We start from the raw sequence: 23,934 nt of genomic DNA on the forward strand, positions 1-23,934 counted from the left end.
CCCATGTCCAGCCAGGTCATGGTGACATCTGACCAGGGGGGCCATGGGGGTGGGCAGAGACTGACGGTGCATGAGGAACTCAACTTGTCCCAGCACCTGCCCTGCAGTTAGCTTGCTTACCAGCTTCCTGGGGGTGGGGGTGTCACCCCAAACCTAAGCCTCAAAATATGGGACAGGATGGGGACTCTGGAGAAGGGGAGCCAGAGGGCAGGTGAGGAGAGTCGTACTAAGGAAAACACTGGCTCTTGCTCCAAACCTGTGCGAGCATCCCAGCCCCCACTTACAACAGGGTGGGCAGGGCAGGAATTTGGTGCTGGGGATGGGGATGGACAGGGCAGGGCCAGGTTAGGAGGTGCACGGGCCGGCACCAGCAGGTCAGGCCTGCAGATAATTGGCTAGCACGCCCAGAGATGCCACACTGGTCATTACATCCAGCGACTCCGCCTGGTGCCTGTCTGGCCAGGCCCCCCCTTGAGGGGTTGCCAGAACTTGGCTGGACGGTGGTTTCCCTAGCAACGGGGATGGCGAACACAGGTCTGAGGCAGCACGGGCATGCTTTGCACAGATCACCTTGGCTAGGATCCCACCACTTCCAAGGTCCAGTGAGGGCTCAGACCCTGCCCAGCTCCCGAGTCCCCAAGTCCAAGTGACACTGGCAGGTGGCCAGAGCCGGGCCTCCCACCTGCCCACACCCACCTAGGCCAGCAATAACACACACCTGAGAAGCCCCCACTGCAGACCCTCCCATCCCTGGGGTGAGGACCCCACTGTCACCGAAGGGCCTGCAACATCCTAGGTGCCTGGCTTGCTGACATCCAGCTCTAGTTTTGGAGAAACTGGCTTTTCCAGTTGGGGCTGGACTGCAGCTCAAGGACCATGGCCAGGGGTTCAGGTTTCCCATTCCCAAGCAGGAGAGTGACCCTGGGGCCCTCAGCTGCCCCAAATGCCCCAGGCCCTAAGCTGGCCTCTGCAGGAGCCACCCTGCTGCAGGGACTGGGGGTGGGGGTGGGTGTGCAGGCCCTCAGCCCCACCCCACCCCCCTCTGGGACTTCTCTGGCTCCACTTCCAGGAAGCCTGGTCAGCCCCCTCCTCCCCCACCCAGCCCTAATTTGATTTGATCTCCATCTGGGGGCTGAGGCAGGCTCTATCCACCTTCCAGCCAGTGTTGGGTTTCTTGTGGCCATGGGGCCTAGACACACCCAAATTTCAGTACCCAGGGGCTAATGCACCCAGCTGGACCGATGTTAGCTACTCCTCCTTCCATCCGTGTAGAGACTGAGACACCTCGCACATACACACGTAAAAATCTCAAAAAATGTAAAATTCAAAGAATAAAATGAAGTTCACAGTATAATACTGAGAAGTTAGGCAACAAGGATGAATTTAAGCCAGGCTCCAGAGCCCACAGCGGCGGAGAGCTCACACAGGGCTTCCCCTGAGGCTGCTCATTTGGGGTCTGCTGTCGCCTTACCAACTCTGCCGTTCCTTTTCTGCTTCCAGTCCCATTTAGTTAGAAACCAAGTTTGGAGTCGGTCTTCTGGGGCCGCCAACATAACAGCGGAAGCAGCTGCTCAGCAGTCTTCCCGAGGTTACTGAAAGGCAGGCCCCCCACGGCCTGGGCCTCTCCCCTTGCCCAGCCCAACCTGCAGGGAGAGCTAAGGGCCAGGCCCCACCTCTCTGGCCTCACCCAGCTCCGAATACACTGGTGGCAGGCATCCAGCGTTAAGGAGGCCACAGCTCTAACCGGCTCTGCCATGGGCAGGTGAGGGCAGCAGGCCCAGGGCTTGCATGCCCCGCTTAGCCTTTGGAGGTCGGGCAGGCCCCACCAGGGTCAGAAGGCTTGGACCAATCCCTGACACTGAGCAGCCAGAACAGAACCACGCAACCCCAACAAAGCTGCTGATGCTGTTTCTGTCTCTCCCCAAGACGTAGACCCCTCCGAACTGAAGGGAAAAACCTAAAACCTTGCACGTGAAGAAATGTTTTCCTCAAACCCACGCACAAGACACGACGTGAGAGTCTGACAGATGGTGTGCACTGTCCCTCCCCTGGGCCTTGGGCTCCCCGCCACTGAGACCAGCACGTGTAGCCGGGGCGGCTCCTCACAGCACAGGTGGGTCAGCGGGCAGGGGCACCACACCCCAGATTCCAGTCTCGCTGCTGCAGACAGGACTGTTGTCATGGGAGCCCCCACCCCTGCAGACCCTACTCTGACCAAGAAGTTTCCAGACAAGAAGCCCAAGTCCCGGGAACTCATCGTGTGAAAGACGCCCAGGTCCCCACGGGGTTCAGCTCTGGATTCCCTGGAAATGGTCCAAATCCTGCTGGTGTCAAGCTATCGGACGTGTTCTCTGTGGTAACAAGTGATCAAAAACCAGGGGCGCAAACTCCCACTAGGCTACCCTCAGGAACTCTGCCCAGAGACCCCCCTGAGCAGCAGGGAGGGCTGTTTAGTCAGCAAGACACAGTCCTGGGGCCCCTCCCTGGGAACACTGCTCAGGCCCAGAGTGGGCTGCCCTGACCACAGCTGGGGACCCAGGGAACCCAGAGGTAAGTTCTCTCCTGGGCCCCGTGACCGCTCCCCGAAGCTCCCTGAGGCTGGTGTTCCCTGCTGCTCCGTCCTGGACATGGCCACAAGTTTGGGAGGTCAGGGCAGAGAAGGCGGACGCTGCTCAAGTTGCTAATGGCCCAGCTGAGGGTTCTTCTGCAGCAGCCACTCCAGGGTCTCCATGAGGTATGACATGCCATAGTGCTGGGCAATGTTCCGGAAGATTCCAATCTGCTCCATGAAGACCTGCAGAAATGAGAAGTCACAGTGAGACCCGGTTCCAGAGGAGGCCCCGGCGTGTAGGTGTAGAAGCAGATGTGGGCAGACGGGAAAGGGCAGCAGGGCTGGCTGGCTGTGGGAGCCCCACCTTGGTGTGGATGGTGAGGGCAAAGCCCCCCGCACAGCGGCAGTACACGGGCATGTTGGTCTCCTTCACGCCCCGGCACTTCAGGCAGATCTGCAACGAGGAGCAGCCCTGGTCAGGAGTCTCCCCTGCCCAGGCCAGTCGCGGCCAGCAGTGGTCAGCCGCTGAGCACATTCACTCGACCAGCCCTCCCTGCCTTCCACTGCCATGGCCTTCAGCTCAACTATGAATAAAATGCGAGACTCTGCAACAGGATCTATCCAAACGTGCCAGGTGCTTCCTAACACCCTCGGTGTGAGCACTGCACCCTTGACTCTTGAGTCCTGGGAGCTCCTCACCCCTGCTCCGTCCTCGGGTCTCCCCACTCCATCACAGCTCCTCAGATCTCGGCTCAGATGTCCCCACTCAGTGGGAACATCCCTCCATCCAATGCTGAAAACTTCCCTGTCTCTCTCTCCCCCGTCCATTCTCTTTACGCTCACCATGACTTACACATCGTCTGCTCACGGTCTATCCCCTCTCACTACAATGAAAGATCCGTGAGGCCAGCACCTGGCCCCCGTAGGAACCCCAGAGATGCTGTAAGAATGAGTCAAAAGGACGACGCCTGAACCAAGGGGTGGTCACCTCAGAGGACCAGGTCATGACTTGAGAAGTGTGCACACCCGTAGCTTCTCCTGGGTGCCAATCGCTTACCCAGAAGGCCTCTGCCCACTGGAGGGCAGTCCCCAGTGCCAGGCCCACTGCTCACCAGGTCCTGCAGGGTGAAGGCCATCAGTTTCTTCTGCAGGGCTTCCACCAGAGCCATCTCGATGACTGATGTGTCATAGGCAATCTGACAGTTGGAGCAGAGCCACTGAGCCAGCACAGCCCCGTCCTAGGCAGAGGAGGAGGGGGCCCGTCAGTTCTCTGCTCAGCCTCTGCTCAGCCTCCCCCAGGGCTGGGGAGGGACGAGGTGGCGCGAGAGGGGAAGGTGGGGGCTGCTGGCCCACACTGAGGTCACCGCCAGGCGTGTTTACGAGGACACCACTCTGGTATGCGGCACAGAGTGCCTTTTACATCAGAACTCGCAGGGGGGCTCAAGAGGGGGCACTGTAGCCCCTCCGTCCTGACTCCGCCGTGAGGACCCAGTGCTGCGAGGACCCAGCGGCCACAAGGACCCGGCGCCGTGAGGGTTAGGATTATCCCTAACTCGGCGGCCGCCCACCTGAGAGAAGGAGGATTCTCTGCACAGGTCCAGGTCCCGGCAGAAGTTACAGCTGCGGCATATGACCTCAGGAAGCACGTAGGAACGACAGGGGTCTCGGAACTGGGCCTCCTCCGAGAACTCGCCCACGTCCACCAGGCGAAGCAGGTCCCGGTTCAACTTGTTCACCTGGTTTGTGATGTTCGTGTCCAGAGACAGAACCTTCAGAGAAAAGAGCCTGCGTCAGGGATGGCTCTCTGGGCTTCCCTGCTCTGTCAGGACTGGAAAAGCCTGTGGGGGACTCTTAAAGCTGTAGCTCCTCAGCATCACCTCACCCTCCCTTTTCCTGATGGACGTGTCAGAGGAGGGGAGCCGCAGCGTCTACACCAGTGGTTCCTCAGTGTGGGGCCCTCCGCGCAGAGGCCCTGCCCCGATCCCAAGTCTCGTGGTCTCCGTCAGCTCCAGGGGACTCTGGGGCATACTACTGACTCCTTCCTCCTCACTGACTGCAGTCCTAGATCGATGGGACTTGACAATCTCATTTGTAGGGTGGGTGATTCCAACCCCCAATGGTGGGGGCAGTCCCACGCCAGCCCAGAGAAGCCTCTTCAACCTCCTGCTAGAGCCTGTGCAGCTGGTGCTGGGAGTCTGGCTCTCGTGGTAGGTGCAGAGCCACGATGAGGCATCTGACCCCCGTCCCTGAAGGAGAGGCAAGCACAGGACAGACCTCTTCGGAGACCTCTCCCACACCCAGGTCAGTGCCAAAAGCACCACAGAACCTAACACCACTTAGAAGACATTTTTGAGAGAACTGCTGTTAGTCAAACTTGAAGCCCACCACCCTATCCAGTGAGGCAAGCAGGTAAATCTGCAAGTATGTACAATGAGGATCAACAACCTGTTAGGCTTAAAAACATACAGATTACCTATTTCTGATTGAAAAAACTGGATTGGATTAAAGAGAAAAAAATGAAAAGAGATTTCACTAGTGAATTACTAAATGTTTTGGTTTTTTTTTTAAGATTTTATTTATTTATTTGAGAGAGAGAATGAGAGACAGAGAGCACGAGAGGGAAGAGGGCAGAGGGAGAAGCAGACCCCCTGCTGAGCAGGGAGCCCGATGTGGGACTCGATCCCGGGACTCCAGGATCATGACCTGAGCCGAAGGCAGTCGCTTAACCGACTGAGCCACCCAGGCGCCCCGAATTACTAAATGTTAAGGAACAAACAATATCTGCATAATATCTTCTAGGAAACACAAAAGGGAAACACATCTAAACTCATTTTATGAGACTAACATCACCCTGATACCAGACAAACACAGTACAAGAAAACAGCACACCAACAGCCATCACGTGCACTCAAAAATCCCCAGTAATATAACCAGCAAACCAAACCCACCAATACACACAAAGGATAGCACATCCTGACCAAGTGGGATTTACCCCAGGAATGCAAGGCTGGATCAATATTCAAAAATCAGTGCCATATCCAGATGGCCAACAGACACATGAAAAGATGCTCAACCTCACTCATCACCAGGGAAATGCAAATCAAAACCACAATGAGGTATCACCTCACACCTATCAGAATATTTAAAATAAAAAACACAAGAAATAACAGGTGTTGGTAAGGATGTGGAGTTGATGGAAATGCAAACTGGTGCAGCCATTGTGGAAACAGCATGGAGGTTCCTCAAAAAATTAAAAATAGAGCTACCTTAAGATTCAGTAATTCCACTACTGGATATTTACTTAAAAAAACTAAAACACTAATTGAAAAAGACACATGCACCCCTATATTTACTGTGGCATTATTTACAATAGCCAAATTATGGAAGCAACCCAAGTGTCCACTGACGAATGGATAAAAAAGAGGTGATGCAAGATACAAGGTCAATATACAAATATTGGGGGCGCCTGGGTGGCTCAGTTGTTAAGCATCTGCCTTCGGCTCAGGTCACGATCCCAGGGTCCTGGGATCAAGCCCCGCATCGGGGTCCCTGCTCAGTGGGAAGCCTGCTTCTCCCTCTCCCACTCCCCCTGCTTGTGTTCCTGCTCTCGCTATCTCTGTCAAATAAATAAAATCTTTAAGATATATATATACACAAATATTGTATACGTATCTCTATACAGTAGCAGTGAACAACTGGAAACTGAAGTTTAAAAAAGTGCCCTCACAATAGCATCAAACAACCTGAAAGCCTCAGGTGCAAATGTGTGCAATATTTATATGCTGAAAACCCCAAAACACTGATGAAGAAAACCAAAGATGACCCAGATAAATAGAAAGATACAGTAGTTCATGAATTAAGAGTCTCAGCACTAAGATGTTAATTCTCTCTAAAATAATCTATAGATTAAAATGACTCCAATCAACATCCTAAAAGGATTTTTTTTTCTGGGTAGAAACTGATACGCGGATTCAGAAATTTATATGGAAAGCAAAGGAACTAGATAGAATAAGAGCAATTTAAAAAAAAATAAAGTTGAGGCATTCACACTATCTGGTTTCAAGACTTACTGATAAAGTTACATAAATCGAGACAATGTGGTGCTGGAAAACAGACAATGAGATTGATGGAGATCCAGAAAAAGACCCACACATGTATATGACCAGTTAAGTTTTGAAACAGATACAAAGGCTATTCAATGGAGAAAGAACAATCTTTTCAAATAAACAGTACTGGGATAATTAGACACAATTATGCAGAAATATAAACCTCAACCTGCAACATGCACACTGTATGAAAATTAACTCAAGGGTGCCTAGGTAGCTCAGTCGGTTAAGCCTCCGACTCTTGGTTTTGGCTCAGGTCGTGATCTCATGGGTCGTGGGATCGAGCCACTCCCCCCCACCACAAATTGGGCTCTGTGCTCTGCTTGAAGATTCTCTCCCTCTGCCCCTCCCCCACTCTTAGATATGACATCAAAAGCTCAACCCATTAAAAAAAATCGATAAATTAAAGGGTGTCTGGGTGGCTCAGTCGGTTAAGCTTCCAATTCTTGATTTTGGCTCAGGTCATCATCTCAGGGTTGTGTGATCCAGCCCCGCATCGATCCAGCCCTGCACTGGGCTCCACGCCCTGCTTAAGATTCTCTCTTCCCCTCCCTCTGCCCCTCCCAAGAAAAAAAAAAAACCTGATAGGGGCGCCTGGGTGGCTCAGTCGTTAAGCGTCTGCCTTCGGCTCAGGTCATGATCCCAGGGTCCTGGGATCGAGCCCCACGTCGGGCTCCCTGCTCAGCAGGAAGCCTGCTTCTCCCTCCCCCACTCCTCCTGCTCGTGTTCCCTCTCTCGCTGTGTTTCTGTCAAATAAGTAAATAAAATCTTTAAAAAATAATAAAATAAAATGAAATGAAACTTACGTTCACACAAAAACCTATATAAGAATGTTTATAGCAGGGGCGCCTGGGTGGCTCAGCGGGTGAAGAAGCATCTGTCTTCAGCTCAGGTTGTGGTCCTGGGATCGAGCCCCATGTTGGGCTCCCTGCTCTCAAGGAAACAGCTTCTCCCTCTCCTCCCTCTATCTCTCTCTCAAATAAAATCTTACAAAAAAAAATGTTTATAGCAACCGTATTAAAAATCCAAAAATAAAAACCCAGATGTACTTCAACCATGGCACAAACAAGAGCGTGGTTCTTCTGCACAACGGGCTGCCACTCAGCTGTAGAAAGGAACAAAGCACGGAAATGTGCAACACCCAGGGAGAAGCACAGACCCGTTTTGCTGAGCCAAAGAAGCCAGACCTAAACGGCGACATGACCGTGCATGATCCGTGGTTCCAGGCCAGAGACAGCACAGGGTAGCTGACCCGGGGGGTGCCTGTTTGAACCCTGCTGTCAGGGGCTTCAGCACTCTGTGAACGCTCCAACAACTGCACCCCCCAGAGGGATCCTACTGTGTGTGCATTTCAGGAAGTACAGGGAGGCAGAAGAGATGGGACAGATCAGCGCAGGCCAAGGTGGGTGCACTGTTCTCGGGATGATAGAATGTTCTGCATCCTGACCTGTGCAGACACGTGACTGTGCGTCTTTGCCAAAACTTACAAGTCACACATGAACAATGGGGAGATCTCACTGTAGGTAAGTTACCCCGGAATTAAAAACAGATGTTGACACTGTGAAGTCTACCGCACCGGTCAGACGGCACACTGAACTCCCCCTTCACCGTCAGCAGAGGTCACCTGAGCCTGGAGCACCCTTTCCCTGAAATGCACTAGGCGGGGAGGTAACCTGACGCGCAGCAAAGTGCTCTCTCTGGAAGAGGTGACGCCTGAGTGAGGGCCATCCAGTAACACTATCCCATCGATGACTCGGCCTGCCTCGCCCAGAGAGGCATTTAGCAGCGCAGCAAGCTCTCCCCTGCGGCTGCATCTCAGCCCGCTCCTGCGGCAGCTCGTCCCAGATCCCTCCAGCCACGAGGCTGCGAGCACCCGCCATTTCACTGCTCCGCTCGCGCCTCTCACCAGCACCCCCGGATCCTCCCACCCTTTGCATCCTCACCTTCTCCCTAGGCCAGGCCCTGAGGGTCAACGGGGTCTCACCGGGGGCCCCATCTTCCTCACTGGCCCTGCCCTGCTCCTCCGAGCCCACCTGCCCCTCACTGACTTGTCCTCCCCTCACTGAAGCGCAGGCTTCACGACGATGGGGGTCTGTCCTGTCTCCTCCCCTTCTCACCCCAAATGCCTCCCACAGCGGCTGCTTTGAAGGGGCGGCGAGTGATGACGGAGTGGACGAGCATGTACTCCGGACACCCGTGCCTCCCACGCACACAGGCACGAGCGTGCCCACTCCTCACGGACGCCCTCCCGCCCCCGCCACGCGCGCGCGGACGAACCACCACCCCTGGACCCCTCCGGGCCCTGTGCACACTAGGGTGGGCACCCATGCCCTGCACGCGCGGGTTGCAGCCTTACCTTGCACACGTACTTGATGAACTCCAGCGCCGGGTTGTTGAGCAGCAGGTGGGAACCCGGGAGCACCGGAAACATGCTGGACAGCTCGGCTGAGTTCCGCGAGCCCGTGACCTTCTTCTGAATCTTCTGAGTGATGGTGAAGAAGCTCTGCGTGAGCTCATTGGCCACATAGTCTTGCGAGAAGGTGATCATTCCTGGGAGGGCAGAGATGCAGCTGTGTTCCCCCTGTGCCGCGGCAGGGCGCAGAGGGCAGGCCCGGGGGACCCCGGGGACCCCGGGACGTGGAGAGGGCGTGCTCACCGGGAAGGGCGCTGGCCGCCGGGGCGTCCTGCGACAGCTGGCTGGGCCCCCGGCGTCTCAGCGGCGTGGCCCCCGGGGCGCTGCGCCGGAGCTCTTCCTTCATGCTGTGGTACACGGCCACGACGTACGCTGGGGGAAAGGGGGCCTTGAGGGTCTGCCCGCTGCCCAGGCGGGGCCGCGCTCGGCTGGGGAGATCGGGGGCTGCAGACCGGGCAGGGACACAGGCCGGCCCACCACAGACCCAGAGCTGGACTCCCCGCGTGCGTGCACCTTCCGACGACTCCAGCGGCCGGGCCGGTCCCGAGGGGAGGGGAGGAACGACGCGCGCACACAGCCGCGCCCAGGGGGAGGCCGAGGCCCCGGGCGGAGGACACTGTGCAAGGAGGGCCTCTCTCGGGGGGGCCGGGGCGCTGTTGACCGCCCTGCGCTGCACATGCAGCAGGTGGCCCCGCGCACACCTGGGCCGCGGGGCCCACAGGGCGGCTCACCTGACACGATCATGAGGAAGTAGCTCTGGCACGAGGCTGCCTGTGGCAGGAACTGCACGATGTTCCAGTTGTTTTCCAGCATGTCCTCCACGTCAGGCTCCAGTGCTCCTGCATCCTCCTCCTCCTCCTCCTCCTCCTCCTCCTCCTCCTCCTCCTCCTCTCTGCCCTCTTTTGGGGAGTCTCGCTGTAACACAGACACCACCCCAGCTGTCTTTGCCGGAGAAGCATGCACAGAAGGAGGCGAACCGTCGCCCCACACCTGGCTCGCCTGACCCCTTCTGCCCCGTGTGACGCCCATCCCATCATTCCACGTCCCTGGGCCTGAGAAGATCCCCGCAAGGCGGCTCCGAGGATGAGGTCACTTATGTGCAGAAGCACTCCACATAGGGTGATGGGGATTTGCCTTTTGTTCCTCCAGAGAACTCACTTTAAAATTCTTCAACGCCCCTCCTCCCAGGGAGGGGAGATTCACAAGCAGGCGACCTCAGGTGACTAGTTCTCTTGTCTGAATCCCAGATCTTCTGAGATGGTGACGATTCTGTCAGCCCTACTGCAGATACCGCCTGTGTGACCAGACTCCCCGCTCCGGGGGGCTTTCATCTCAGGAACGTGTCCACCCTGGCAACCCCATGCCTTTAGAGCAGCAACCACAACCACTGTCTTCTCTCGATCCAGCTACAAGGCCTACACTTTACTCCCCACTGAGGTCTCCACAAACCTCCTGGCAAGGAGGCCGGCCATCTCCCACCCACTCTTAGTACAGAGGGTGGCCCGTCTCCCATCCTCTCAGCACCAAGGGCAGGCTGACCTTGTGCACACCACATGCGCTGGCCAAGCACGGCTCCCCTCACCCCACACTTGCCCTCCTTCCCCATCCATCTTGTAATAGACACATGGCTTCACACCCCTGGGTGCCGCCCATACCCCCCCAGGTGTCACCTATATCCATTCCACTGGCCCGTCCCCTCCACCTTCAAAACCCACCCGAATCCATCTCCCTGACTCCACCCTGCCCTACACCCTCCCCTGGGCCGATGCTAGCCCTGACCTCCCACGGTGTTGTCCACAACATGGGGCCCTAGGGGAAGTCAGGCCCTGACATGTCCCCACTCAGAATCTCTCCATCACTAAAAGCCAAATCTCCAACTCGGCCTTTGGTCCCAAGTGGCCTGGTCCTAGCTGCTCTGTGCTGCACCTGTGACCACTGCCCCAGCCCTGCCCCATCGTCACAGCCGTCTGACACTAGCCCCTGGCCCAGCTCTTCCATCCCTGCTTGCCCGTCCCCTCCTCACGCCTGCACAACCGTCCCATCTAAATCAGCCCCTGCCCCACGGCTGCTCTCTGCCCTTCCCACTGCTGCGGCTGCACGTCCCACACCTGCTCGTCTCCTCTCAGACTCTGTAGGAGCAGGTGCCCTCAGCTGTGCTGCCGCAGGATGTGGCCTACAGCCATGCCGGGCACTCAGCCCATGACCACCAAATGTGTGCAGAGGGACAAACAGGGACCCCAAAGTCCTTCCAGATTCCAGCATCAGCCCTCCAAGACAGTTACGCCTTACCTGTCCACAGTGAATACGAGATGGAACGTTTCCTTTGATTCCACCGTAGTTGGAGGGATCCATCCAGAGAAGAAATTCCCAGCACCGAGAGAAAGAAATTGTCAAGGAATGGAAGATCTCTTTAGAATGGATGCTAAAAAGAAGCAAAACAGAAACTGCTTAAGTAAAATCAACAGTTTTTCTTTTTCTCCACTTTCCTTTTTATTTTCATACCTGCTTATCGTCCACTTACTTAAAAACAAACTTAAGGTGGATTCAGATTACAACACCCCTCACACTTTCTGGAGAACAAGATAAACACAACACTAAGGAGACTTCTGCACCCACCAGGAGAGCGTGGCAGGAACCAGTGCCGGGGGGACCAGAGAAGCGAGAGCTGCGGAAGACCCCGAGACTTCCCCAAGTGTGCCCTAAGCACGCCACAAAGCATGGAGCAAGCGTGTGCAAGACTACAGGAAGCCGGGACAAGGACGACTGAGTGCCTGCTCCCACCACTGTCTGAGAGCCACGTAACTCACGAGGCATCAGGGGCTGTGCTTGCAAGTCTTACTTCAACAGAGGAATAATGAGCTCGACTAAACACAACTCTGGGGGTGCCTGGGTGGCTCAGTCGTTAAGGGTCTGCCTTCGGCTCAGGTCATGATCCCAGGGTCCTGGGATCGAGCCCCGCATCGGGCTCCCTGCTCCACGGGAAGCCTGCTTCTCCGTCTCCCACTCCCCTTGCTTGTGTTCCCCTCTCTCTTGCCTCTCTCTCTGTCAAATAAATAAATAAAATCTTTAAAAAATAAATAAAAAAAAATAAACACAGCTCTGATCCTGCCTACAAATCCCAAAAAATGCCCGAAAGGTTCCATTTGTTTCCTAATAACAAAACTCTACAATATTTACAGAAGAACGAAATGCAAAAGCATCCAACAGACAAGGCATTCACACGGATTCACAATTGCTGGCATCTAATCCAGTATCACTAGCTCTGCAAAGAAGCAGAGAAATACAACACAGAATCGGGAGAAAAACCTATCAACTGAATACAAATCAGAGCTGACACAAGTGTTATACTGCGCAGAACAGGACACTGAAAAGGTTATTAAACCTGAATTCAATGTAATCACAAAGCTAGAACAAAGAACATGCTGAATAGGCTCTAGGACACGTAAGACCCCACCAGGCTTCCAGCCATGGAAACTCACTGGATGGGATGAATGGCAAACTATGCCCTGCAGGAGATGATGAGCGAGTTTAAAGACACGATGAAGGAAATTACCCAAAAAGAAATATAGACAGAAATAAAAAAATCTTTCAAAACAGATGTACCCATAATTTTATATCAGCAAAGATATCTTTCAAAAAAAGAAAATTAAATAAAGCCTTCTTCGGGATATCCAATGGCAGAAAGAATTTATTATGAACAGATTCGTGCTACAAGCTATTGACAGGAACGTCCCTCAGCAGAAGTTAAATGATATCAAAGAAGAACACGAGTGGAAGCAGAATTCTAGAAATATGAACACCTGCTGGTGATGTACTCCACGTAGGCAATGGCATCTTCAATCCGCCGCTTTTTCGTGCAGAGGATGATGCGGTTGAAGTTGGCATAGATGACAGACGACCCCAAGCGCTTGAACTCGGCGATGAGCCTACAGACCAAGGTTAGAACCACGGGTCACGATGCCACAGAGAAACCACAAGACACCATGAGAAACAAGCGGATATCCTGAACTAAAAAGCTATCCTAAATATGCCTGAAACCCAGAGGCAACAATGAAGGAAGATTTCTGCAAGGCAAAACCCACCATAAACAAAAACAAAGATAACCACAGACAGGAGAAAGCATGCAACTTCTATCACACAAAAATGGCTAACTTTGATGTAGAAAGAACTCCTGTAAATCAATGAGGAAAAAATCAACAAAACTACAGAGAAGCGGGTAAAGGACATGAAAAGAAAGTTCGAAATCATTTATAATGAGGATTGCAAATTACGAGTACACCCAGATAGCATTTTACTGCGCCAGGCTGGTACCAGCGTCTGCCGTGTTGGTGGGCTGGGGACACACATTCTCAATCACTGCTGGAGTACATCAGCTGTACAACTTCCACGGACAGTGTTCCGTCACTATCCATCAGGTTAGCATTTCCTGTCCAGTTATAACATCTATCAAGCCCGCATCAGTGCTGCTTGCTGGAGATTATTCTGCAGACACATTCGCATGACCTTGGGTACAAGGCCGTTCTGGCTTGGTGATCTGTAACAGCCTAAGTTCTGCAGCAGCCTGAGCGCCCATTAGGACACATGCACACATGGGTCTCCAAGGTCCACTCTTAACTAGAGATTAAGAACAGCAAACCCAAGGCATGATGACTTGCGCCAAAAGGAGACAGGCTGTACCACACAGCCTAGCTCTGAAGGACGCTGCACAGACTACGAGAGCAGCTAAGCCTTCCCCAGGACCTTTACCGCCACGGACCATCAGCCCAGAAGTGAGCTGCTGATTCCAGAGTGCTGGCTGACCATCTCTCTGGTTTTGGGGACTGAGGGGTCCGCGTGGCCTGGAGCAAGCCCCGGGCAGCACTCACTGCAGGAAGAGCTTCTTCATCATGTTGTGGAGTGTGCGGTGCAGAGCAGGGTCATGGAGCAGCGAGGATGGGGACCGCAGCCAGCGGTAAAAGTGCATCACCTGGTTGTCAGCATAGATGTTGTGGTAGTGTGTGATCTCTTTCACCCAGCCCACCACCATGCTCTTCAGGATCCTGGAAGAAACGTGCAAAAGGTGTCCCCTTTGTTGCCAGCACCAGCTTCCCCCTGTTCTGTCACCTCTATCACTGCCCAAACCTCATTGCTGGGCCCTCATCTGCACCCTCAGGCCTCCCTCTGCACTCAACACCGACAGCATGCCTCTGGCCACAGGAAGGAGGCCAGAACACAGTGCCCAGAGGGCAGCAAAGCCCAGCGAACGGAGGAAAGAGCCTGCACCCATATGAGTTTCTGGTTCTGCTGCCCACGGAGGGAAGAAGCCCCAGTGACAGTGTCTTAGCTCTTAGTTTTCCAAAACAAGGGCAGAGGATAACAAAGCTTCTCATGTTCCTTCTGGATCCCAAACTCAGCTCTTCTGCCTAGGGAGAGGACGGGACAAAATACAAGGTCAGGGTGATGTTCTCAGGGATGCAGGTTCCCGGGTACCTGAAGGTGCTGGAGCAGAGTGCTGTCTCGTCGTAGCTGGCCAGGGTGCTGGCGGCCTGATTGCCGGTGATCATGGCCTCCAGGGAGGCCTGCTGGACCACATCGAAGCTGATGCCCACGCTGTCGGCCCCTTCCATGTCATTCACATGGTGGGTCTGCAGGATGGTGTTGACGGCCAGGTTCTGGATGTCCAGCTCCACGCACACTGCACACAGAGAAACCACTATTTGTGCCACAAAAACCCTCGTGTCTGCAGTCCGACTTCAGCAAGCGCGGGCTCAGAAAACGTACTGCTATCCAGGGCAGCCGACAGACGGTCCCTGAGCAGACTGCAGAGCCCACCCTTGCTCATCACAGCCGCGGAGGCTCCCACAGGCTCACCTCCCACACTGGCACAGCAAGCGCTGCGTACCTACCACTCGGCATTCCCGCCACCACAGAAAGGCAATAAATGGCAGAAACCCCAGCAGGTGGGGACCCCATGTGCCTTGAGCACCCACCTGTGGAGTAGCAGCCTGGACAGTTGATCTCCACACTGGCCTGGTCATCGAACTCCATGACGAGGCGATTGTCATCAGCCTCCTTGCCACCCAGGTCCGGGCGTGAGGTAGGGGACAGCCAGAGCAGGTGGCTGTGGCGCTGGAGGTGGCGGGCTAAGAAGAGGTCGGAGCCAAAGGTGGAGATGTCCTCAGGCAGATTACCAATGGGGATGTGGAAGTACCTGCACGGCGACACGGGGTCAGCCCCAGGAAGTGGACGAGCAAATGGGGAAGAGGCCAGCAACAAGCACGACGGCCAGAGCACGGAAACACCGAGAAACCCCTCCATTCCGCTCACCTGCTCATCTCGAAGGCCTGTGACAGACAGGTGTCCAGGTTGAGGTAGTGGCGGATCATGCGCCGGGCTCCAAGGCGCTGCCAGTCCAGGACGCCATAGCTGATCTTATCGGCCACGCGGACAGGCACCAGCGGGAACTCCTCCAGAACGGGGACCTCGCCAGCCAGCCTCTTCAGCTCCCAGTTGGACTGAACAGCGATGAGTGTGGGCCCACGGCGCTCCTCCTGGGCATTAGGGAAGAAAGCAGCTAGGGGGACCCGGGCTGGGGGATGGGCTCGCACACAGAAGCCCCACCGCACTCACTTTGTAGGCCAGCAAGAAGCGCTGGATGGCCCTGCAGATGGTCTTCATGTCCGTTTCGGCCCGAACTTCGAAAGTGTGTTTGGGCGGAGGCAGGAGCTCGGGACCCACTTTCTCCATCAGGAGGCTGTGCTCGGCAGAGTACAGAGCACTGAGGCTGGGCATTTGGTTGCTTCGCACCTAGACCAACAGAGGCCACATCAGCCCTCTCCCTGTGCAGGTGTGGGCGGCAGGACCCCCCTCTACGGCTCCAGCACAATCACCGCAGGCACTGGGGGGCAAAGGCTTGTCCTGCCCCTTGCCAGGAACTCACAGTGTCCAACACAAACACAGACGCTCTGCGCTGGGAGGGCATGAACAAGCCGAAGAGTGCTTTGTGGCCCTGGGCGTGATGATACAGGTAGATGTGGCGGATGCTCCCTGCAGGAGAACACGGCCGTCACCCCGAGGTGCGTGGGAGCCCGGCCAGGCGAGGGTCACCGGCATGCATCGTACCTGGTTCCAGGTAGCTGAACTGGGCCAGAGAGCGCATCTCCAGGTGCTCGAGAGCGAAGGTTTCTGCCTCCCAGCCTGAAAGATGCCTCATCGGCGGTTTATTGACCACACACACACAGCCCAGCTGCACCAGGGCCCGGAACAATAACGGGACCTGCGGGGGGAGGCAGACAGGCAGGGTGAGGGCCGCTGCCTGTATGTCTTCAGCAGACTTCTCAGCTGCTGAGACTCACTGCCTTGGAGGGGGGCCCATAGTTGTGCTGCTAGCCTGCCCATCCCATATGCAGTTTTCCCTTCTCTATCCCATCCAGTTGGATCCCTGCTCAGTTGAGCTGGGAAGATAGTTACCTGAGTCTCATACACGCCCTCAATGTCTGGGGCCGACAACTCAGTGTTGATCTCGTTGATGTGCTCCTGGTACATGTCTTCGGGCACCGAGTACTCATAGAGATTGTAGACCATGTTGGAGCGCGGAAGGACGCGGCTGACCTGGTGAAAACAGGTGATGAGCTCATCACACGGCTAAGCTAAGTGGTGATGTCTGTTAAACACGACACACATCACTGGAACAGTCCCACAGCCACGGGCTGAACCCCCTAGAGCCCATCTCTCCTCGTGAATAAAACCGAAAGCTCTGCTGGAACTCTGAGAAGCAGCCTGGGGTTTCTGAGAAGCAGAGGGGCTCTCAGATAGCAAGGGCAGCAGGGGTGCCCAGTTTACTGCCCTGCTATCTACTGGCCTGAGGGAGCCACAGAGTGTGGGGGAATCCTGGGGAGGGGAGCAGGAGAGGACACTGAACAGGAAACTATCCCCTCAAAAGATGATCTCCTTTGAAGTTACCATGCCCACCACATCGGAGAAAGCTACAGGAATTCCAGATCATCTGTTCTCGGCTGCCCTTTCTAGGTCCACACCCTGCTGAATCCTCTGGTCAGAACTGAGTCTCACCTTCTCCGGAAAGCCTCCGCAGTGTAGTTCCCAGTTACAAACACACACATCTCGTTTCCTCAACTAGATATCGGCGTGTGGGCGCCCAACTGAGAGATGTGCACCAACAGCCTCAGTAAATGAGCTTTGGGTAGAACTGCCTTATGTGGATTCCATCTACATGAAATGTCCACAACAGGCTAATCCAGAGGCAGAACGGGGACCGGTGGTTACCGAAGGCTGGGGGAGGGGAGAGACCACTAAGGGTCTGGGTGTCTTTTGAGGGTAATAAAAATGTTGTAAGACAGACTGTGGCAGAAGCTGCATGACCGATACACACGAAAAGCCGCTGAAATGCACACTTGAAATGGGTGAGGATGTGGCATGTGAGGTCTATCCCAGCAAAGCTGTTTCCATCAGAAGAGCCCCTGACAGATATCCACCTCATCCCCCCCTGCTCCATGGGCATCAGACCCAAGAGGATGGCGCATCAGGACAACATGGGCAACTCCGGTCACTGAGCAGTCCACAGACACCGTTTCGATTCTTACAGCACCCCAAGAGGGTTCTCGGGACAGAGAGGCTCCAGCACACCTCACTTAGGGTCACCTGGCTCACTAGGCTTTGTATCCGCAAGGCCCCATTCTTTATGTGGCCCCTCCATCAGGGCGGAGAACACCTCGAGACTGAGCAGGCAGCGGACCAGTGACCAGCAACACCTGAGGCCCGTACCTTGCGATATGAAGGCCCCTCCTCGGCTTTAGCCACCCGCTGGTTGACGTAGAACACACGGGGGATGTTCAGCCTGATGCAGTACAAGTCACTGCTGATAACAGCCCACAGCCTGAACAGACCCGCCTGGCTGGTCTCACTGATCTGAAAGGGAAAGAGCATACAGTTGTCACCTTGTCACAGGAAGCGCTCGCCTCCCAGGTGCTCTCCAGCAAAGGCCTGCCCTTCCCCTCCATGCTGGACCACGGGAGGGTCCCCAGGACCTTCCCACGGGCTGTGCTGCTGTCCCTGGAGGCATCTCACCCCCCCCGGCCCCCCCACTGATCGCAGTCCACACCTGCACAATCTGCCACGGAAGGTCCAAGATGCTACGGGCGGTCCTTCGCAAGAAGCTCCCCAACCCGGTGGCGGGCCTGTCTCGGATGGCCCCGGGCAGAGGGTTGCCTTCTGCCACCTCCAGACGCCGCCTCTTCTTGCGGGCCAGGCGCTGCCGGGCCTGCAGCTGCCACTTCTTCTTATGGAACCGGAGCCAGACCAGCCACTCTTCCTAGGACACGTGGTGGAACAGGTCAGAAAGAGGACACAGTAAACACAACCGAGGAGCACGCAGTAAAACAGAAACAGCCTTCCTCAGCAACGACATCATGTGGCTTCCGAGTCTGGGTAGCTCTTGTAAGGACTGGACGTCAAGACCCGTGCTGGGGCCCCCAAGCTACTTAGCAGACTCCACGGAAGACAGTGGGCCCCAGCTCGGGCCTGACTGCTGTCCTTGCTCCCTCCTCCCACTGGCCACCCCAGGCTCCGAGGCTTCTCACCTGGGTGGTTCCGAGGGCCGGGGGCCGCCCCAGGATTTCCTGCCAGGGTACCGTCAGTTCCAGGTCCTGCGACTCCTCCTGGCTCTCCCAGAGGACACGCTTCCTCTTAGTGGCGATAGGAACTGCCGAGCGCGGTGGCTTCACAAAGCCAAAATCCTCCATGTCAGAAGCACCAAGGCTCCGCGTGCTTTCTGGAGCCTGGGCTGTGCCCACCTGCAAAGACCCAAAGGAGACTTAGAATGCCACAACCTCTCAGATTAACTGCACCTCTAGAAATATACCATGTGGGTGTCAACTGAACGGGACAAAATACTCGTACACAACAGCGTGCACTGACTGACTGATCTACCTCCAATTTCTAATAGCGAAGATCCAACAAAACGTCACTCAAGTACCACGACTACGAAGAGAACACCTACATCTTTCCACATTTGCTCCGGGGCTCTCTCCTTTTCATGAGGAATAAAATATTGCGAAGGACAGGTCCCTTCCTTCTCCCTCCCAGCCCTCGGCCCAGCACCTGTCACTCCCCGCGCACCATGTGCTTCTACTCCACGCCCACGAACGTGCACCCTCCCTTAAGCTGCGGTGTTAAGAGTCCCACACCACACATCCCATGGCAACTTGCTTTTCCCACTCATTCACATATTTCTGAGACTGACCCCTACTGACGATGTAGACACAGTCCATTCCAATGAACTAAGAAGGCTTTTCCTCTTTTATTCTCTGAAATAATCTGTTTAAAAACTTTGGTAAAGGGGGCACCTAGGTGGCTCAGATGGTTGGGCATCTGCCTTTGGCTCAGGTCATGATCCCAGCTTCCTGGGATCGAGCCCCACATCGAGCTCCCGGCTCAGCGAGGAGCCTGCTTCTCCCTCTCCCACTCCCCCTGCTCAGGCTCGCTCTCTCTCTCTCTCTGTTTCTCAAATGAATAAATAAAATCTTTAAAAAAAAAAAAAAAACTTTGGTAAAATTCCTATGAAAAACCATTTGGTATGTTTCAACTGTGATTCAATGATTTAATGGTTTAACCTCTATTCAGGTTTTCAGGTCAGTTTGAATAATTCGGTCCAGTCCATCTAAGCTTCCGCTTGTTTGGTAAAGGTAGTTCCTTATATTGTTTTAGGGTTTTCCATGTCTGCAATTGTGTCTATTTTCACTAAAACAAAGCCCAAAGATTCATCTATCTTGACAAAGATTTGCCTATTTCCTAAGTCTTTTCGAACACTAAGGTTTGGGATTTACCGTTTATTTCCCTCATTCCTGCTCTTCCATTCGTAACTTCCATCTTTCTCCCTCCGCAGCTCACTCTGCTGCTGACTCTTCAGTTGAAAGCTTATTTGATTTCATACTTGTTTTTTTTTTGCTAATATCTATCTGTGCAGACAGTGTGCATATAAGTGCTCTTTAGCTGCATACCATAAATTTTGATAGGATTAGTACTTTAAGTATTTCTAATTCCCATCATGACTTTTTTCTTTTTTTTAAGATTTCACTTACTTATTTCAAAGAGATCATGAACAGGGGGGAGATGTAGAGAGAGAGCAGACTCCCCAGCTGAGCAGGGAGCCCAATGTGGAACTTGATCCCAGGACCCTAGGATCATGACCTGACCCAAAGGCAGGCGTGTAACCAACTGAGTCACCCAGGCGCCCCCATTATGACTTCTTTGATCCATAAGTTATTTACAAATGTACATTTTTTTAAAATTTCCAAACAAAATGGGTTATACATAAACTATTTAGAATCTGTTGCATGCACACGGTCATGACTGTACATGTTCTTGAGAAGAATATGTAATCCCTGATTACTGAGTACAAGGTTATATTTATTCATTGAATCTGGTTAGAGTCACTCCAACCTTACATATTTTTTTTTTTAAGGATTTTATTTATTTATTTGAGAGAGAGAGACACAGCAAGAGAGGGAACACAAGCAGGAGGAGTGGGAGAGGGAGAAGCAGGCTTCCCGTGGAGCAGAGAGCCCAATGCAGGGCTCGATCCCAGGACCCTGGGATCATGACCCGAGCCAAAGGCAGACGCCCAACGACTGAGCCACCCAGGCGCCCCCAACCTTACATATTCGTACTGGTTTTTGGTCTGCTCGATCTTTCAATTGAGAGGGATTTATTAAAATCTCTCAAACTTGACTGGATGTCAATTCCTTCTACTAATTAGGTAAATTTTTACATTATTTAAAACTAAACTATCAGAATTATATGTTTCTGGTGAACTGTGACTTTCAGTATGGTTTAATAACCATCCTATCCCTACTAATACTTCTTGGCTTAAGGATCATTTTGCTGGCATTAATACAGCCCATTAGCTTTGTTTCAGTTAGTATTTGCCTGATTGTGTGCTTTCCATTCTTTTAATCCCTCTGTGCCCTGGCCTTCTAGGGATAGCTCTTATAATTAAGATAAAGTTAGATTTTAAAAGTCCAACCTGAGAATCTGGTTTTTTGCAGGTAACTTTATATACTGCTCTGGTTTAAAGTTCACTTTTCAGGGGGTGGAGAAAAAATCAGTAATAAAAAAAAAATAAGTTCACTATTCATTTTCAGCACTGGAGAATTTTCTTTTGTCTTTTCTGATTTTAGCTAAGCCCTTCATTACACCCTCCAGTATTTTCTAGGGTTTCTACAGGTTTTTATTTTCTAGTTTAGAAAACTGAAGTCTCTTGGCACAGTGATTCACAGAGTCCCTGAGTCCAGTTACCACCCTATTCACATAGAGGACAGTCCTTCTCCTTAACAGACGACCAAGTGTGTCCTATCCCAGAAAATCCCCAGCAGGAAATAAAGAGTCGACTGCCAGGCACATTTTTAACAAAGAAATACTCTAGACACTTGAATGGCAGCAGCAGGGGCCCCACGGTCCCACTACCTGTCTCCTGCCCTCGAGGACAAAGAGCTCACTGATCTTCTTCTGCTTGCAGACATCATTCTTCTCCAAAAGTTTCTTGTGCAGCCAGTCAGGGTGCTTGACGCGTGGCACTGGGTTCTTCACCTACACAAAGGGGACACAGATCACTTGTCTGACTCTTCTAATACGGGCCAGGCCCAGGTTTCCGTGGCTACTGAGCCACATGGGGCCCTGTCTGCACTGGCAGGCCTCACCTGCTGCAAAGCTGCAGGGATTGTGATGATCTTCTGTATGGCACTCCCCAGACGCTCAATGTAGTAGTCCCAATCCAGAATCTGGGTGGCGGGAAGACCACAACAGGGTGTAAGAGAGACCAGCAGCAGCGCTATGCCCCACTCTATGCCAAGCACTGTGCTGAATGCTTCCTGTGTCCTACTTGTAACCCACCTAGAAATTCTGGGACAAAACATACCCATTTGACAGAGAAGGAAACTGAGGCAGAGCATTTAAATGCCTCCCAGGATCCCAGACTTAGTGGCTGAGCCAGCACAAGGACCCTGTGCCAGAATCCAAGCTCTCCCCAGCACTGAGCTTTTCCAGTTTTGCCCTAAAGCATAACTATCTCCTTACCCATTACGTATCAGAAAAGAGGACGTCAAGAGTGAAGACTCCAGACCTGAGTCAGGGATACTCTGCTGTCGACTCTTCCTCCTAAACTTCTCAAAGTAACAAAGTCAGTACTCACCGTCCGAATATCAAAATCTTGGAGGGAAGAACTCTTAAGCCATTTCCGGAGAAAGTGCTTCCTCACCATGGGCTCTGCCTGGAAAATGGCAAGCGGGATAGCCCTGGGCGAAGAAAGGCATAAAAGTCACCAACACAAGACTCTCCCCAACTCCCGTCACAGTGCTCACCAGCGTATACGTATTCCACATGGATGAAAGGGCTTGTAACCCCGTTTGTAATCTGTGCTTTTACTTCATGATGTCAGTTTGTTATAAAGTACAGCTAATATCTAATGTTTATCATATTCAATAAATACATAATACATCAACGTTTAAAATATCATGGGCTAATGCACACTCCCCCCCACTGGGGGCCATCGGTGTTGTTTGGCCACGCTTAACAGAGCTACGTAAATCACAAATTCCCGTGTGCACACACAATTAGACATTTCTAAAATGTTACTCATTGAGTAAGATACAGGAAGACTCCATCTGCTTTCCTGAAAGAATGACCCAGTTTTCACATGACTAGCCAAGCAACACAGCAACCATCAATACCCTTTCCTTTCACTGGAGGAAAGAGTTGTTAACGTGAATATTATGAACGCAAAGAAACTCAGAACACAACAGACACCAGTACCCACATCACCTAGTCCTATCTAACTTCACGCTTTTTACTTCATAGAGGAGAAAACGTAAGGATGAAGTCCCATGCAGCTCTCCTGACCATCCTCATAGAGAGATAAACGTGATCCCTATCTTGGTGTTCACCAATCCCACACATGCTTTTTTTTTTTTTTTAAAGATTTTATTTATTTATTTGAGAGAGAGAGAATGAGAGACAGAGAGCACGAGAGGGAAGGGGATCAGAGGGAGAAGCAGACTCACCGCTGAGCAGGGAGCCCGATGCCGGACTCGATCCAGGGACTCCGGGATCCTGACCTGGGCTGAAGGCAGTCGCTTAACCAACTGAGCCACCCAGGCGCCCCCCACACATGCTTTTATACTACTCCTGTCCATATGTATCCGAAACAAGTAAGAGTGTCCTCGGTGCTTGTCAATTTGATACAAATGGAGTACAACGGGGTGCACGCGCCAGCCTGCAGCACAGCACGCAGCTGCGATCCACTCATTCCAACACCCACACGGCATTTCACTGCATAAACACATCTGTCCATTTTTGGTTGAAGGACACTGTGGCATTCCCAACATTTGCTCTTAAACACAACGAAAACACACGGGCAGTTACACAGGGCACATTCCCAGACATGCTCCATTGTGAGAGGCATCAGCATCGTCTACCTCACCATGCACAGCTGGCTTTGCTCTGAAGTGACTGTCACCCACACGCCTTTCTATATGCACGACAACTGCTATCATCACACTTGCTTTCCGACCAATAGATGCTTCTGAAATCCGCACTTCATGATTACTGTGAGTTTAAACATTTTTCCATGTACTGACCATCATGTCCTTCACTTGCAAGTTGCCTGTTCATATCTGTTGCCTACTTTTTATGTCGCCTTCCTCTTGTTGATATATAAGAATTCTTTATTTTACTCTGTATGTAATTTGTTGTGTTTTTTTCTTAAGATTTTTTATTTACTTAGTTGACAAAGAGAAAGAGAACACAAGCAGGAGGAGCAGCAGAGGGAGAAGGAGAAGCAGACTCCCCGCTGAGCAGGGAGCCCAATGCGGGAC

General features: G+C 53.1%; 1 protein-coding gene across 1 annotated transcript in view; it reads right to left on the minus strand.

Annotated features, from left to right (window-relative positions):
• Window positions 1–2,435: 2,435 nt before the first annotated feature.
• Window positions 2,436–23,934, minus strand: part of POLE (DNA polymerase epsilon, catalytic subunit) — a 43,333-nt gene continuing 21,834 nt past the window's right edge. The window contains exons 26-48 of the mRNA XM_021692286.2: window positions 22,254–22,356; window positions 21,763–21,843; window positions 21,530–21,652; window positions 18,646–18,858; window positions 18,168–18,377; window positions 17,831–17,974; window positions 16,520–16,660; window positions 16,172–16,325; window positions 15,990–16,096; window positions 15,680–15,856; window positions 15,377–15,600; window positions 15,040–15,260; window positions 14,540–14,744; window positions 13,936–14,109; window positions 12,871–12,996; window positions 11,360–11,492; window positions 9,802–9,985; window positions 9,314–9,442; window positions 9,014–9,207; window positions 4,120–4,320; window positions 3,664–3,789; window positions 2,916–3,005; window positions 2,436–2,794 (exon numbers count right to left, since the gene is read on the minus strand). Of these exons, the coding sequence (XP_021547961.2) occupies window positions 2,681–2,794; window positions 2,916–3,005; window positions 3,664–3,789; window positions 4,120–4,320; window positions 9,014–9,207; window positions 9,314–9,442; window positions 9,802–9,985; window positions 11,360–11,492; window positions 12,871–12,996; window positions 13,936–14,109; window positions 14,540–14,744; window positions 15,040–15,260; window positions 15,377–15,600; window positions 15,680–15,856; window positions 15,990–16,096; window positions 16,172–16,325; window positions 16,520–16,660; window positions 17,831–17,974; window positions 18,168–18,377; window positions 18,646–18,858; window positions 21,530–21,652; window positions 21,763–21,843; window positions 22,254–22,356 (3,574 nt within the window). The 3' untranslated portion in view covers window positions 2,436–2,680. The remainder of the gene's footprint in view (window positions 2,795–2,915; window positions 3,006–3,663; window positions 3,790–4,119; window positions 4,321–9,013; window positions 9,208–9,313; window positions 9,443–9,801; window positions 9,986–11,359; window positions 11,493–12,870; window positions 12,997–13,935; window positions 14,110–14,539; window positions 14,745–15,039; window positions 15,261–15,376; window positions 15,601–15,679; window positions 15,857–15,989; window positions 16,097–16,171; window positions 16,326–16,519; window positions 16,661–17,830; window positions 17,975–18,167; window positions 18,378–18,645; window positions 18,859–21,529; window positions 21,653–21,762; window positions 21,844–22,253; window positions 22,357–23,934) is intronic.

The sequence above is a fragment of the Neomonachus schauinslandi genome, chromosome 14 (assembly GCF_002201575.2).
Source record: "Neomonachus schauinslandi chromosome 14, ASM220157v2, whole genome shotgun sequence".
NCBI classification, from domain to species: domain Eukaryota; kingdom Metazoa; phylum Chordata; class Mammalia; order Carnivora; family Phocidae; genus Neomonachus; species Neomonachus schauinslandi.